This window comes from Elaeis guineensis, chromosome 2 (genome assembly GCF_000442705.2).
Source record: "Elaeis guineensis isolate ETL-2024a chromosome 2, EG11, whole genome shotgun sequence".
Taxonomy (NCBI): domain Eukaryota; kingdom Viridiplantae; phylum Streptophyta; class Magnoliopsida; order Arecales; family Arecaceae; genus Elaeis; species Elaeis guineensis.
This window is the reverse complement of record NC_025994.2, coordinates 122,688,722-122,706,991: the sequence shown is the minus strand read 5'-3', so window position 1 is coordinate 122,706,991 and position 18,270 is coordinate 122,688,722. Positions and strand designations below refer to the sequence as shown.

General features: G+C 36.9%; 1 protein-coding gene across 1 annotated transcript; it reads right to left on the bottom strand.

Moving 5' to 3' along the window:
• Window positions 1-3,689: 3,689 nt before the first annotated feature.
• Window positions 3,690-5,496, bottom strand: LOC105035807 (glycylpeptide N-tetradecanoyltransferase 1). The gene is made up of 2 exons (XM_010911540.4): window positions 5,322-5,496; window positions 3,690-5,259 (listed from the first exon to the last, which is right to left on the bottom strand). Exon 2 carries the CDS (start codon window positions 5,224-5,226, stop codon window positions 3,871-3,873), a length of 1,356 nt encoding a protein of 451 aa, XP_010909842.1. The 5' UTR covers window positions 5,227-5,259; window positions 5,322-5,496; the 3' UTR covers window positions 3,690-3,870.
• Between the last annotated feature and the right edge of the window lie 12,774 nt (window positions 5,497-18,270).

The window sequence follows — 18,270 nt, the reverse complement described above, 5'->3', positions numbered from 1 at the left end:
CCATGTCAAATTTTCTACATCACCTACGATGCATAGAGAATTTCCAACCAGAATATTACTAAAGGATTTCAAAGTGGGATACTATCATTTACGACTGTTTATTGTTGCAATCCGATTACTTGCCAGAGCAGGTATAAATTCTCTTTGCAAATTAAATAAAACTGACACCGAAAATTGTACTAACACCAATAATAGCGAAAAGTTGCTTCATGCCTTTGAATTTTATAAATTACACCACATACTAGTAACAATAATATAGGCACAGCTAATTTATCATAAAAATGAACAGAATTGTTGCATCCCATGGAATGAATTTTCAAGGATCGTAGAATTTTCTTGGCTATTACCATTATCAATATATAGGTACATTAAAAGAACCCACCTTTTGCCCCCCCGCCAAAAAAGGGGATAACTGAATGATATATTATTGTATTCAAAATGAAGTTTAGCAGTCATAGAGCACAAATAACATAATGGGAAAATTTAATCAGATTTCTGCATATTATGCCAATTTGCCCCCCACCTTTGATGAAGGAAAAGAGAAATATCATATAAAAAATTGGGCAAAGAAGACAAGGAAAAGATCGGATTTGTAATAAAGCTAGTGGATAAAGACAAACTTTAGTACTTACCCAGCATCAAAGGTTTCCCACTACTAACCGGAGCAGATTGGTAATATGTGTTTTGATGCCTCAGAAAACAGTAACCTTACTAGTTTTCAATTGTACAAGGAGATGATGGCAAATCGGCAAGCTGTTTTCACTAAGCATCAAAATGTAAATGCGACTAAAGGGAATGGTCAATTTGCCGCACAATTTAAACACAAGTAAAATGTTTTCACTAGATTATATGTTTAGATTTGATCCATACAATAAGAAAATCATTAAACATGTAATACCAGATATCTAATAATAAAGAATATGAAACCATTTTATGTTGCCTTATCAGGTTTAAGATGGAGAAATATATCTCATGCTTGAAAGGAACCAAAAGGAGAAAAAGTCTTAAAGAATATAATAATGGCTACGAGCTTATTTGTATAAGGAAGAATAATACAAGAAATGGAGCAGGAATATTGGGTAGAGATGACAGCACTAAGTAATAAAGATGGTGTGAGGTAACAAAATTATTAGTGTACCTAAAATTTAGGCACCAAAAGGGGGTTAAAAGGAAAGAATAAAGTTGAAAGGAATAAAGAAGCTAATTCCTAACATGCGCAAATAAATTGATGCCATGAAACCAAAAGAAAGAAATAATTGATCATGACTTCAAAGACCATGTAGATAATAGCAAAAAAGTATGACATGATGCGTTGTGAACAAGGATTTTGAAATAATTTACCATGCTAATTGGCAGCTGTATACAATGTTCTTCATATAATAACTTTAACATGGATGACCAAAAAATATGATGAAGTATTCGATGAAATCAGTACAAAATGGTGAAAAAAAAATCCCAATCAAAAAGATACAAACATAAAGAGTTAGAGACTTGACAACCAGCATGCCATATACAAGAAATCATATGTATCAAAAGCAAATCAAATAAAACATAAAGAGGACATTCAAGTTACTTCATCCCAAACTGTGCAAGCACAAGGATGCAGTGTAAGAATACTCATAAAAAAATGGAGCTAGAATGTACAGCATGACATCCTGGTCATCGTAGGCCCAGATAGAAACTTAGAATTATCAATGAGTAGTGGGCCAAGAAATGCATGTCCTTGCAGTCAAAAACAAACAAGGTTCTTTGAACTCATCTGCTACTAAATAGAAGTCCATGTTCTGATCATTTCTTACACATTATCATTGGGTTCAGAATTATCAATGAGTGAAAAGGCCAGCAAATAATTTGCACAAATACTACAGTATATGATCTAGCAGGTCTGCATTAAAAGTTCAAAATCCAATTAGTAACCTACAGAAGCAAGCCAAGTCATGATGGTTCCAAAGGTTTCCAATACACATTGCAGAATATACATACTCTAGAGTATTCTCTGTATACGCATTTATCTATTACATTATATATGCAACTGTGGTCTGCTATGCTGCTTTCAGGACTTGAGTCATTTGAATTGCATAAATTAGGCTTTGCAACCTCAAGGAAGTGCATGACCCACTTTCTGCTGAACTAATAATGCTCTAATCGAATAAGCTTCAGCCGATACTCTGGTTGACCTATAATTAGTCACAATTTTATTGTTTATTATGAAGGATGCCTACTTATTTGTTTAATTCATAAACAGTAAATGTGGCAATTATGATATTTAAGCTTTGGAAATTAGTATACCTTTGGAGCAAACTAAATAACTGTCCTGTGTGCCACATAACATTGGAAAGAGAACAGATAAAATAGCTATAGGTCAAGCCAATTTAAGGAAACCATGGTCCCAAAACAAAAGTTTGCAGATAGAAGGAACTTGTGACAATTGACATCTATAGAGAATGCTTTTCAAATCAGTTATTAACATCAAGAATGGCCTTCAGTGATTCATTTCCACACATGAAAGTAAAATTTTATTGCATATATAAACTTGAATGATGCAAAGAGAAACATTTCCAAAGATTTTAGAATTAAACACTAATCCATAACAAAGGGTCTTCAAGCCCACAATCTCTGCCTTCTTGGTGGAGATGGAAGGTTGGAAAACTTTGGAAAGGATTGACATAATCTGAGATCTCAATCAAAATACAGGGTCCAAGATTTTGAAATATCAACTGCCATAGTAAAATCTAGATTATTACCATTTTAAGGCATTGAATTCAATATTCAATAATTTTAAAATAAATGATTTTAACATTCAACTTTCTAAAAAAAAAAGAACCTTAAGATCGAAAAGAATGGTTGAAAACTCTCACCTGATATACTGACATCACATTGGTCACTATCTCAGGATATATCACTTTATACTGGCCAAGCTAACAAGGGCTGAGATCTTATATATATTGTATGGGTCAATGCTTGGTACTGATACACACCAATATCTCAGCTGAGATCTCAACCAAGATGAACATCTTGTCCACAACCAACCAAGCTCATTCCATTCTTAGGTGTCAGCATTATGAATTTTCATTAGCTAATATTTTCTAATGAGGGCAACCTCTGGAATTACTGCAGGCTTCCTAAAATTCTTTTACAATATCATGCAGATTCCATTGTTTACAGTTAAGCCTGAAAACATATTTGACAGCATTGAATTGGCTTTTATTATTTCAAGTTACATTGAGAAACATCTGCTTTACAGATATGTCTATTTTCCAGATTCTACCAGAACCATAACCATAGGGAATAAGTCCCTAGTTGGCTGATCCAGTGATGGAGACATCTCTTTCCCTTATGTGAAAACACTGTTTAAATTGCAATGGTGATGTGTCTGTATGTGATAAATCAATAAATAAGATCAAACAAAAATAAAAATGGTTTCACATGGAAACAGTAAGCATGCAGATTTCTGAAAGCAGTCATGGAAAATATTGAATGATGATGATCAATACATATTAAATTAATTCAATTCCAGCCAGGAAGTTCTAGATTTTAAGATATGACAAGTTCCACATGAGATGCTGGTTACCATGGCCCAGGTAACAATTGGGAATTACAATAAGAAGTAAAAGAGCCCACAAATGCATGCAATTGCAATCAAACAGATACAAAATATCTAAGTAGAACCCCCAACTACATACCCAAGATTGAATGTGCAAGGTGTAAACGTGAATTACCAAATTCTAGAAAGTTTCAATGAGTGACACTGGATGAAGGTTTACCACAAAAAGTAAAAATGCTAGTTAAATAAGGGCATTGAAATCAGACGGCAACAGATAAAAATGATGAGGCAGGTTCCCACCCCAAAGCCAAGACTCAAGTAGCAACCTACAGAAGTACAAGTCCAAGCTCTGACGGTTTCAAAGCATTCCTGATCCGATAATTATATAGGTAGTAATGGAGCTGCCCGTCCCCAGGCCCAAACTTCAGTTCCTTCAGGAAAGACTCATTGTACATGACATCAAGTGCGTTGAACACATCGTAATCCTTCTGTTTGGCTACGATAAGTGCATCATTCATCAGCTGAAGCAAAGGAGTCTTCATAGACACGGTGTAGTAGGAATATGCAGCCTTCAACACTGTGTAATTCTGGTTATTGAGAATCGAAGATGGAAGGGTGTAAAAGCTGCAGAAGTCTGTGATTTCATGTGTCTCAGGGCTCTCAACCAAGTAACTATCCATCACATTCTCCAATGGAAGAAGCCAATGCTCAACATCACTCTCATCAAAATCAGGTGCAACTACAAACTGGCTCAAGTACTGCCTCAGCAATCGGGTGACCGCTGGCACATCACGGAGCTCCATTTTCCGGAATCCCGGCGTCACAGTGGATTCAGGCAGCTTGTAGAGCCTAATCGTCCGGCTCATGGTCATCCGTGCTCCAAGCCTCGAGAACCCAACATCAATGAGCTTCTTTGGATTCAAAGACCGGTGCCAGTACCGGCAAGTCGTGATGGGTGTTGGGAGGATCACTCCGGCTGTGTACGCCGCCTGCCAGATATTCTCGAGGTGGACCCTCCTGGTTACCTCCTTGATCATCACAGGTGCAAGCCGCTTCGACCGCAGCTTCTTGTGGACACAGAGGAAGTTGATCTCCGCCATCCGGATAATGGCATCCCTCACCCGGATCCTCGCAGGCACGCCAGTAATAAAAGCCACGAGCTTTTTGCTGGCCTTCACCCGGACGCCGATGTGCCAGGCCTTGTAGTAGCCCGGGGGGTGAAGAGCCCACCGGAGGAATTCCTTGGAGTAGTTGAAACGGAACATATTCTCGTCGTCCTCGACGTAATTGTTGGTGAGGAGGCTGTAGACCTCGCCGCAGGTCTGGTCGTCGTCCATGTCGCAGGTGGTCCACTCGTACTGCGAGGGGAGGTTGTAGGGCTCTGGCTTGACATCGGACAGCGGCGTCGGGGCCTCGATCGGGCCCTCGGGGAGGCTGGCGTCGCCAAGATCCTTGAACTGGCCCACCGGCTGGGTCTCCCAGAATCGATGCCGCGTCCCGATGGACAACGTTTCCTGGACCCTCCGGGCGAGCATCTCGATCGCACCGTCGGCCTCCGCCGCCGGCAGCTGTGGCGGCGCAGCGGAGTCCGACGAGTGAGGCCTCGTGTCCTGGTTCGAATCCGGGTTAGGGTTCTGGGTCTCAGCGGAGGAGCCGGGGGACGAGCTTTCGCCGACCGCCATGTCCAAACCTCGGGGAGATCGGATCAAAAGGAGCTAAAAATTTAAAGCCAAATCGATGAACGGATCGAGATAAGGACGCGGGTTGATGCGATTACCTTCGGGAGCCCTAGATCTCCGCAAGAGATCGAGCCATGGGGAGATCGCAGACCAGAGCAAGGAGAGATCGAGGGATTAGGGTTTGGAGAGCGAAGGGGGGTGGGGCGAGGAATCGGAGGAGAAGTGGCGGAGAAAGCAAAGGGGCGAGCTTTTGAGAGCTTACTCAGTAATGGTCTGCACTCCCGGGGAGTGCGGTATTTTACGCGGAAAAGGATCGGCTAAACAGCACCTTGACGGAACATTCTTACAGACAAATCAATGCCCGACACGCATATTGCGTTCCACGTGGACTTTCCACAACCCAGCCGATTCAAATTTTTAAATAGCTTGGTTGAAAAATACGAATAAAAATAAAATACATAGCTAATCATGATTAAGCTATTTTGATATTTTTAATTTAATTTTTATTAAATTTTTTAATCTAAATGATATGGTGTTATCGTACTGAATAGATCAAAATTTATATAGTAGAACGATTCTAATCAATAATTTTTTTAAAAATACTAAGAATTTTGAATTTGTTATGGGATATCATAATCATTTATCTAAAAAAATAATTGAATGGATAAATTTTTTTTACTATATTTAATTGATGAAAAAATTAAGCATCAAAAAAATATTATATTTGATTTTAAGTAATTTTATATAAAAATATTATTATTTTTTAATAATATTTTTAATAAAAAAATAAGTAATACTAATTCTCGTTGGGAGACTGATGGAAATTAGCCAATTGATGATGGTCAAAAGCCATACTAACTACTTACTTGATGTATCCAATAAGAAAGATGAACGGAGGAGATTCATCAAAAATAGTTGGTTGGTATTATGTCTTGCATTGGGATTATTATGAGATTGGCAATATTTAAAAAAATATTTGTTGGTGATGAAAAAAAGAAAAATATTTTCATCAAATATTGATAATTTTAAATTACATTTGATATGAAAAAAATTAATTATATAATGATATTTGATTTACTTTTTTTTCTTGGCAACGTAAGCATGAGATGCACTATTAACTCTACCATATCTCTTATTCTCTTTTCGTATCAAACATAATAATTTGACAAAAATTTATCTTTTTCATGTTGGATTACTCAAACTAAATGGACCCAAAAGTGAGGTCGAGACCAAATTAGAGGCCTATTGGTAACTTTATCCAATACAAGGATTTCTCATTAATTTTCCTTCAAATGGATTTGAACTGAGCAAATATTGACGGAACAAATTAATCACGACCCCTTGTTCTTAATAATATTTTTATATAAAATTTTTGGTGAATCATTTTACAGTTCAATCTTTTTCCTATTCTTCCATTATTTCTTTTTTTTTTTCCACTGGCAAAATTATACCTTTTCAGGACTTACATTTATTAGGTTCCTGCCCCCCATTTTCCTTTGCATTTGATTAAATTTCAATGGTTGCAAAGAATCCTAAAGAATTGTTATCTTTTTTTTTTCTTTTTTTTTTTGTTAAAACAGGTTGTTCACACCATTTTAATATAAATATATCTAAAAAAATTAAAAAATAAAATATCTTTAAGCATCCTCGAGGTCAACATAAGACCGGTCCTTAGTGCTTCATCCGAATGCTCAACGGCAAAGAAGGCTAAGTAGCAGTCTCATTCATATCACGATATACATATCTAGCAATGAACATGGTACCCTCTCCTGCCAGCTTTCAGATGTACTGTAGGGAAAGTTTATGCTTTTTTTTTTTTTTTTGGGAAGAGAAAGTTTATGCTTATTAATGAACAAAGTTGAGAACAAGCCGAGATAATATTGCTTACCTGACCGACTTGTGAATCAAACTTTAGCCTTGTAATGATTGTAGTTGCCAAATAAACATAAATTGAGACCTCAGCTTGCGTTGCTTCAATCTATAGAACCTGAACTAAAAATGCTATTATTCATGTTGACATTATAATATGTCCCCCCACCCCACCCGCCTTTTGGATACATGTAAGGGAGTCAATAGACTAAAATGAAATAGGAAAAACTACCCTCAGAAGAGTTACCAAAACTATAGCCCCATGTTTCTTCCTCGCATAGCTCACTTCACAAGCGTCCGCTTGAAGGAGTCTCTACAAATCAGCTGGGATAGGATGATGAGAATAAAGTTCAAATCCTTATGGAGAGAACGACCTCCTAACCAATCTGTAGGCTGATTCCCCTCTCGCAAAGTATGAATAGCAACAAATGTTTGAGACATTCTTTTTCCAACTAAGCAAGTCCGGCAAAGGATGCAGATATCGGCTTGTCAACATTTGAAACAGTAATCCAACGGATAACCGTAGCAACATTTCTTCAAGCCAGAGTTCCTATGCCTGTAAGTAAATCGTGAAGGATGCAGCCAAATGGGCAGTGATAAGTTCGGCGTGTGGAACAAAAATTACGGATACGCCCCTCCCACAGCCATGATCAAATATAAAGGCAACCCCAGGAGGTTTATTTCAAAAGTTTTGCTATGGCACTTCATAAATATTATTTTAGTATAAAATATATTTAAAATATTTCACTATCATATTTTTATATTTTATATTTTTTTTCAAAAATAATATATTTTTTTAATTCTTTTTCTTCTCCTTTGTAATTTCTCATGGCCGACGCCGGTCTGTCCACCGCCACATGCCTTCTACCGCCGGCCTCCTTGCCGCTGCACTACCCCCCATCCTCCTCCTTCGCTCGCCTCCCTGCCGCCGCTCGCCCTTCCCCCTCGGCACCATCCGTAGCTTCTCCATGCCCATTCGACCCCCCAACGCCATCGGTAGCTCCTCCGCAATCCCAGTCTATAGCTACTTCGTCTCGTGCCCCCCAACCTCCATCGTCGGCCTCCCCCCCGGTCAAGCACTAATAGCTTTTGCACGCCCACTACGCCCACCCCGCATGTGCCTGCGGTTCGCAAACCCTCCCCCCCCCTCGAACGGCCCTCCTCTCCGACGCCTAGGCTTTTGCGACCACCCCCCCTCCCTTTTGGCACCCGTGGCTCCTCCACCATCAGTCTCCACCCATTCCCCCCCCACCCACACTAGACATTAGTGGCTTCTGCGCCCCCACCACCCCCCACCCCCACCCCGCACACTCTCATCGTTCCCACCTCCCTCCATACCAATGGGTTCTGCACCCCTACCTCACCCCGCACCAATGGGTTCTGCTCCCCGCCAGCCCCTCTTTCCGATGCTCGAGACTTCTGCGACTCCCCCTCCCAAACACACCCCCGCGCTCGCGGTTCCCACCACCTCCCCCTCCTCAGGCCCTCCTATCTAAGACGACTGTGGTTCCTCCAACCCTCGATGCCAGCAGCTTCATGGCCCCCAGCCTAGCGTGCACCTGTAGCTTCTCCACGCTAACACTGCTCTACCTATAGCTTCTCTGCCTTGGTGGCTATAATGAAGATTTAAAAAAAAAATCAATTTAATAGTGATATAAAATAGTTTTAATTTTTGAAATATTTATCGCACTAGTCATGCACATGAATACTCATCTAATTGACATCCGAATGATTCATAGTTAATCTGATGATCAAAAATAGATGAATAATAAAAAGATTAAAATATTTTTTAGAGTTGTGATAATCCGATCCAATTGGATCCAAAACCAGCCCATAAAGCCCAAACACGAAAAAAAAAGGAAAAAACAGAGGAGAAGACTCCCAAAGTCCCTTCCGGCTCTATTTAAGGAGGAGAACCCTCCTCTCTCCCTCTCACCAAAGACCTGAGACTCAGTCGGCGGCAATGATCGGAAAACCACCATGGAGACCTGACCTGTGCCCATCCAATTTCTCACCGGAAAGCCTCGCCGGCGTTGAAGGTAAGTCTCCTCCTCCTTCCTCTCTTTTCCCCTTTCCTTCCCATGCCGATGTGCACGCTCACCGACGACCGGAGTCGTCGGATTTTGTTGCGGAAGAAACCTCTATTTTTGCCCATTTTTCTTCAATTTTTCGACGCCGGTGGTCACCGCCGACCATTGGTTTGATCCCTCCGGGCCATAGGATCGTCGGCCCTTGTCGCCGGCCACTGTCATGACGGCTGCGGCCCTTGATCAGCCGAGCAAAGGAGGGGACCACATGGTCACCTGTTTCAGCCCAAGACAACCGTGGGAAGAAGAAAAGAAAAAGAAGAAGAAGGAAAAAGAAAAAGAATAGAAAAAGAAGAAGAAGGAAGAAAAAAAAGAAAAAGAAAAGAAGAAGGAAAAGAAAAAAAAAGAAAAAATAAAAAATAAAAAATAAAAAATTTATTATATAAAATAATAGAACTCTCTCTCCTCTCTCTACATTCTCTCTCATTTTCTCTCTCTAGATTCTCTCTCTATTTTCTCTTTCTAGATCTTTTTATCTCTTTTTATGGATTTTATCTCTATAGAGTCATTCTCTCTCTTTGATTGCATAACAGACCCTAGGATAAACTTGAGATGAAAATATGATGATCTAAGACTGCTCCAAAATTTGTACAGTAGATTGAATCCCGATCCGATCCTTATTCGAAATTGATAACATCAATCATGGTTAATTCATATTAAGTCACCCTGATATGACCTCTGATGATCTCAATCATGATTGTCACTTTTGAAGGATACGAAAATTCTCTCTCCACTTTCTCTCTCTACTTTCTCTCTCATGATTGACTTTCTCTCTCTAAGAAGGTCTATGAATCCTATGTCGAATCATGCCTTCATCTTTTAGGGGCTCATATTGACTCTAACAAGATGATCCAAAGTTGCTTTGATATCCGTGCTGTATGTCAACCTCATTTGATCATATCAAAGATCTTTCAAATTCATTATTAATGAACTCTACTGATTAATCTTGATCTAATTTGTGCTTCACAACTTCTTGATCAAGTCACTTAAATCTGACTCTCAAATCAGAGATCCTGAATTGCCCTGGTATCTGGATGGTCCGACACATTCGGTCAATAGTATTCTTTCCTTATGATTTAATCTTATTATATTCATGAAATATAAATTGACGATGATTTGATATTTTAAATAAGATTAGCTGATTCTTCTAACGAAGTCTGAAGATTTAAGATAAACGAGGTAAGTAGATCTTATGCTCCTTATTTATTTTTAAATGATCATGTTTTTATGTAAAAAATTGCTATTAATGAAATCATAAATTTTCATAAAATAAAGATCGACATATGTGATATGAAAAAGCATGTTTTATTATGAGCATTGATTTCATGAATATGTCTTATAAAAATAGCATGATTATGAAGCATGAATTTTATTATTTTTTCGTCTATGTATATGTATACTTTAAGAAAAAGATATAATGATTTCAAAAGCTTTCAGATGACTATGAATGAATCCCTTCAGAAAGATCGACATCCGGAGCTAGCATCCACACGAAACATGACCCTGCTAGCAGATATAAAGTTGATATATGAATTAAGAACTCTGTCGATTAAGAAACATGATCCTACCATGGGTATAATAGTGACCTTAGCACGAATATCTGTGAGCAATATTTTAAAGCATGACATGAATACATGATGAAAATGATTTACGATTCATGATTGTAGAATATACATGATTTATGCATGCATGATGAGTTTATAACTTGTTTTGTTATATGTTCTATAAAATATTTTATTTTATATTATTTGTTATTTTCTAAATATTGTATTATAATGAAAAATTTATGCTTGATCCGATAAGGAAGTGCAAGTTCTACTTACTGGGCTAGTGTAGCTCATATTCTTTTTGTTTTCTTTTTGTTTGAACATAAGAATAAGATAGGATCGACAAAAAAGAATCCAGACTTGAAGATCTGCATGGCAAGCTTGAAAATTTGATAGTAGAAGTTTAATTATTTTATAATCATGAATTTGTAGTTATTTATGAATGTTGAGATTCAGGTTGGTACTTGTTTTTGGATTTAGATGCTCTGAACTAATATTGATTCAATTATTTGATGAATAATGAAATTGAACTTTTTTATTTGACGGATTTTAGATGATTATGATGGATTGACTTCGTGTTATCGTGGGCTCCATTTCTCGATAGCATGACCGTATTATGTCCCGAATTTGGGGCGTGACATTTTATGGTATCAGAGCTTAGGTTATAATTATTGAAGATTATGATATAAATAATATAAATAATTAGAATATGATAGAATAATATCAGAGCTTAGGTTTAAGATTATTGAGATTATAAAGTGATATCAAAACTTTATATATGATCAATAAGATGTGACCGAGTGGAGTATAATGGATAATATCAGAGCTTAAGATTATGATCATTAAGGACGTGATAGAATGATATAAAGTTTAGGTTATGATCACTAGAGAATATGACTTAAGTGGTATTTGAACTTAAGGTTATCATTATTCGGGATTGTGACTTTAGTGATATTTGAATTTGAGGCTAAGATTACGAGGAACATGATAGATATAAAAGAAAGGATTCAATAATTTGATTTCGAATCAATAGGTATTATGATAAAATTTATACATAAGTGGCATATGATAGAATTGATGAGTTATATCTTAGATTTCAATTAGCAAGATTGACCTGAGTACGAGAAGTGTTGACCCTAGAATGAAGTGGGAGATATTGATATATTATGTTAGGTATATTTGATGACATTGGAATGCTAAACCTATACGGATAAAGAACATGACAACTTTGCTGATTTTGATGTTAATTTCTTTGCAAAGAAAAGTTGGTTTGAAAGTTGTCTAAATGATTGTAAGATAAATCGAAGGTTAACTCAAATTAATTCTAGACATATTGAATTCTTGAGGAGTGGTGAAGCTTATGTAATAAATTCAAATATAAAAGGTGGATAAAGATTTAATTTTGATGTGCTATGCCTAAGAGATAGTAATGACAAGAAAATCTTAAATTTTATCCTAAATTTTATATGAAATCTGAAAGTTGGATCTATCTTTGATTGATTTAATATACAAAGATATTTTTATTTTTGATAGACTTAGATAATTTGATAAGTTGAGATCAGAGTATGCAGCAAAAGCGTGATGATCTGAATTGATTAGAAATATTAATCTTTTAAATCAAAAGATATTATAAAATATGTTAGTTGTAAATAAGGAAGAATTTTACTGATAATAAATGGATGCTAGAGAGAAAATCTATCTAATCAAGAAAAGACTCAAAGCAGTACAGGATAGACAGAAGAGTTAGACAGATTGAAAAAGAAGAAAAATAAAATTTTACTTTGATGATCATATTTTTCTAAAAGTATCACCTACAAAAAGTTTCATGAGATTTGGGAGACATGGCAAGCTGAGTCCGCGATATATTAGACCTTTTGAAATTTTGAGCCGAGTAGGAGATGTTACTTACAAACTAGCTTTACCACCAGATTTATTTTAAGTGCACAATGTCTTTCATGTTTCACTACTAAAAAAAAAATTTGTACCTGATCCAAATAACGTGATAAAGTATGAGCCATTGCAAGTTCATGAAGATTTAACCTATGAAGAATTTTTCCTCCGAATTATTGATCGAAAAGAGCAAATTCTAAGACGACGCATCATTCCGTATGTGAAGATTCACTGGAGTAATCATGAAGAGAGAGAGACTATATAGAAACTTGAAGATGATATGAAGACGAGATATCCACACTTATTTAAAAATAAAAGTATGTTAAATTTTGAGAACGAAATTTTTTTTTAAGGGAGATAGAATATGATAACCCGACTGAATTGGGTCCAAAACTAGCTCACAAAGTCCAAACACGAAAAAAAAAGGAGAAAACAGAGGAGAAGACTCCCAAAGGGAGTCTTCTGCCTCCTTTCACCGGCTCCCAATCGGAGTCGGAAAGAGCCCCCTCCGACTCTATTTAAGGAGGAGAACCCTCCTCTCACCCTGTCACCAAAGACCCGAGACTCAGTCGACGATAATCGTCGGAAAACCATCGTGGAGATCCGACCTGTGCCCATCCAATTTCTCGCCGGAAAGCCTCGCCGACGTCGAAGGTGAGTCTCCTCCTCCTTCCTCTCTTCTCCCCTTTTCTTTCCGTGCCGGTGTGCACGTTCATCGGCGACCGGAGTCACTGAATTTTGTTGCGGAAGAAATCTCTATTTTTGTCTGTTTTTTTTCAATTTTCCGACGCCGGTGGTCACCGCCGACCATCAGTTTGATCCCTTCGAGCCATGGGATCGTCGGCCCTTGTCGCCGGCCATCGCCATGACGGCTGTGACCCTTGATCGACCGAGCAAAGGAGGGGACCACATGGTCCCCTGTTTCAGCCCAAGACAACCGTGGGAAGAAGAAAAGAAGAAGAAGAAGGAAAAAGAAAAAGAAAAGAAAAAGAAGAAGGAAGAAAAAAAAGAAAAAGAAAAGAAGAAGGAAAAGAAAAAAAGAAGAAAAAAATAAAAAATAAAAATAAAAAAATTATTATATAAAATAATAGAATTCTCTCTCTTCTCTCTACATTCTCTCTCCATTTTCTCTCTCTAAATTCTCTCTATTTTCTCTCTCTAGACCTTTTTATCTCTTTTTATGGATTTTGTCTCTCTAGGATCATTCTCTCTCTGATTGCATCACAGACCCTAGGATAAACTTGAGATGAAAATATAATGATCTGAGACTGCTCCAAAATTCGTACAGTAGATTGAATCCTGATCCGATTCTTATTCGAAATTGATAATATCAATCATGATTAATTCATATTAAGTCATCTTGATATGACCTCTAATGATCTCAATCATGATTGTCACTTTTGAAGGATACGAAGATTCTCTCTCCACTTTCTCTCTCTACTTTCTCTCTCATGATTGACTTTCTCTCTCTAAGAAGATCTATGAATCCTGTGCCGAGTCATGCCTTTATCTTTTAGGAGCTCATATTGATTCTAACAAGATGATCCAAAGTTGCTTTGATATCCGTGTTGTATGTCAACCTCATTTGATCATATCAAAGATTTTTCAAATTCATTATTAATGAACTCTATTGGTTGATCTTGATCTAATTTGTGCTTCACAACTTCTTGATCAAGTCACTTAAATCTGACTCTCAGATCAGAGATCCTGAATTATCCTGGTATGTGGATGGTCCGACACATCCGATCAACAATACTCTTTCCTTATAATTTAATCTTATTATATTCATAAAATAAAAATTGACGATGATTTGATATTTTAAATAAGATTAACTAATTCTTCTAACGAAGTCTGAAGATCTAAGATAAACGAGGTAAGTAGATCTTATGCTCCTTATTTATTTTTAAATGATCATGTTTTTATGCAAAGAATTGCTATTGATAAAATCATAATTTTTCATAAAATAAAGATCGACATATGTGATATGAAAAAACATGTTTTATTATGAGCATTGATTTAATGAATATGTCTTATGAAAATAGCATGATTATGAAGCATGAATTTTATTATTTTTCTGTCATATATAATACTTTAAGAAAAAGATATAATGATTTCAAAAGCTTTCAGATGGCTATGAATGAATCCCTTCAAAAAAATCGACATCCGAAATTAGCATCCACACGAAACATGATCCTGCCAGCGGATATAAAGTTGGCATATGAATTAAGAACTCTGTCGATTAAGAAACATAACCCTGTCACGGATATAATAGTGACCTTAGCACGAATATCTGTGAGCAATATTTTGAAACATGACATGAATACATGATGAAAATGATTTACGATTCATGATTGTGAAATATACATGATTTATGCATGCATGATGAATTTACAACATGTTTTGTTATATGTTCTATGAAATGCTTTATTTTATATTATCTGTTATTTTCTAAATATTGCATTATCATGAAAAACTTATGCTTAATCCAATAAGAAAGTGCAAGTTCTACTTACTGGACTAGTATAGCTCATATTCTTTTTATTTTCTTTTTGTTTGAACAGAGGAATAAGATAAGATCGACAAAAAAAATCCAGACTTGAAGATCTGCATAGCAAGCTTGAAAATTTGGTAGCAAAAATTTAATTATTTTATAATCACGAATTTGTTGTTATTTATGAATGTTGAGATTCAAATTGGTACTTGCTTTTGGATTTAGATGCTCTGAATCAATATTGGTTCAATTATTTAATGAATAATAAAATTGAACTTTTTTATTTGACAGATTTTAGATGATTATGATGGATTGGCTTCGTGTTATCGTGGATTCCATCCCTCGATAGTATGGTCATGTTATGTCTCGGATTTGAGACGTGACAAAAGTATTGTAGCAAAATCTATATTTCAAAGACCCCAAAGGGAAGAGGCAACTGAGGAATCATAGATGTATAAATTGATTGCTATAAAGGCAACCGAAAACTACCCAATGCTAGAAAAAATAGCATTACAAAATTGCAGAGAAACTTGTTGGCGCATGAACCGGCTACATTTGAATATACCGAAACGACCTCAAGTTTCTAGCTTTCCAAATTAACAATGTCATATATGCCACTAAGTTCTAATAAAATCTGGGTGTTTTTTCTTTTTTTTTGGAATACGGAGAAAAACACTTTACTGATAAATAGCAGTCATATGTACAACCCAAAGTAAACAGTAGTGCTGCTTACGTATACAAAATGACAGTACTAAATAGTTCTTCCAAAATAAGGACAGGTGCAGCTAGCAACAGAGATTCCATATACAAGAGAATAAATAAAAAAACCAAACCAAGAGTCAGATTAACATCATAGTGAAAAAATGGCACATAATAGCGATCTTGTAGGCAAAACTGAAGTATGAAATCCATAACCTCTGGGCAGGGCAATTGGTGAAAGCTAAAAACCTAGGTAATATACCACAGTGAAAAAACATAGCCAATCTGCAGTACTTAACCCCATAAGTACCAAACAACTCAACAAGTGGCTGCAGGAACTGTATAATTTTGATATAGATATAAGAAGCATATATCGCAGCATCCTGGCACAAGCATAGTTTCATTCTACATGCTACAGTCAGAACCAGAATCAAAAATATTAAAATCGTTGAAGACCATAACTTACAGCAGAGGAAATACAGAATGTTAAGCAGAAAACATAGGCTCCATTGATCTCTTAAAAATTGCATATAACCAAGCAACCATGTAACCTGAATGGGATATGAAAACGTTAACAGCACCATGACTAGGTGGATGCAACCAGATGACCAACATAACAGATCTTGTTTACTGCGAAAAGGCACTATGTATTGCATTGAAAAAATATAAAGGATCTGAAACTCAAACAACAGGCGCTGCAAGCGCCTATAGAACCACAGTAACAGAGCATTGAACATACCTAAACATGAAATATCCCCTACTTGCAGCTTGGCACACAATAGTAAAGTTAAGCTAATTACAGCTTGTGATTCCATTTGACACATATAGAGAAGAATAACACAGGCACAGGTATCAATATAAAGGAGAACTGAACTCATGATAAATACCCATAGACCAAAAAAGCATAGAAAATGCAACCAATGGATTATCAGTAAGGACAAGCATGCAAGAAGTAGCAATTCCATGCCTGGAAAATGCAACCGAATAGGCATCAGCCCTTAAAATGTGGATCAGCTCAGGGTGTTCATAAAGCCCGGTAGAGGTAAAGTAAAAATCCCCCAATAAGGCGTGTGTAGCTGCCCAGTCTGCCGCATAATTACCTTTACGATAGGTATGAGATATTTTCACTGAAGAAAAGGTTGAAAGCCATAAATTAATATCTTTCATCCTGAGGGACAAAGCCATCTGGTTATGTTGTAACTTCTGAATCCAAAAAATTACAATGAAATCTCCTTGAATCCAAATTGCTTGGGTACAGTAATGCCATACAAGATACTTCCTAATCAAACACCAATAAGCTTTGCAAATGGAACAGTAGAACAAGGAAGAAGCTTACCACTAATAACTAGCATGGAATCTTCATGATCACGAATAATAAAATCATATGCTGCTTGACCTGATGTAACAGCTCCATCAAAATTTATAGTGAGCATCCCTAAGGGAGGAGGTATTCATGCAATAAATTTGCTTGATGCAGGATGTAATACCTGCATAGAAGGATGATCCAGTACCTTAAGTGGCTGACACTATATCAAAAGAACCAGAGGACATAGAAACTTGGTTATGATCAAAGCAAACACATAGCCGAAGGAGTTGCAATGGCGGTATGTATTGAGCTTGAAAGAGGCGTTGGTTGTGGGCGTGCCAAATAAGTGATGCTTATAGATAGCTAAGGCTTTACCTCTCCTATCAAGTCTAGAATTCAAAATATATTCCACTAACTCCAGTAATGAAGCAGGGGTAGGGCAAGCAAAATAGCGGGACAAAAGAATCCAGCATTGTTGGGCATATGCACAAGTAATGATTGCATGCTTGCAATTCTCTGTCACCCCCCTACAAAGGTCACATGTAGAAGAATCTACCGGCAAAATGTGACGGTAAATCAGGAATTCTTTAGTAGGCAGTCTTTGCCAAAATAGTTTCCAACAGAAACATTTACCCGCTTAGGGACAACCAAATGCCAAATCCAGACAGTATGATGAATAAACGCAGAGTATGGGGATGAAAGGAGGACATCAGTTATATCTTTAGATAAGATAGATACAGCTCGTGATTTCGCCCAACCCAATGTATCAGCCAAATGGATTGTGCTAGTGGCAAGGACATAATAGAAGAAATCATATCAGAATTGAATATATTAGCCAGTAGAGGAATATTTCTAGTATCGTTGGGAAGAATGAAATTAGCTACTGTAAAAAGCTCCAGACTGACTTCCACATTAGTAAAAGAAGACTAGCAACATAGCGGAATATTAGAAATCCACGGATCCCTCCACACATTAGCAGAGGCGCCATTCCGAATTAGCCACATGAATTGAAATTGGATGTGTTGACCAATGATACTATTTTTCTCCAAATAGGAGAACTATGAACAGGTGGATGATAAGATAATCAGGAACAGTGAAATTTATATTTAGAAGAAACCAATTGAGCCCAGGGGGAGAAAGGCTATAAAATTAACTTCG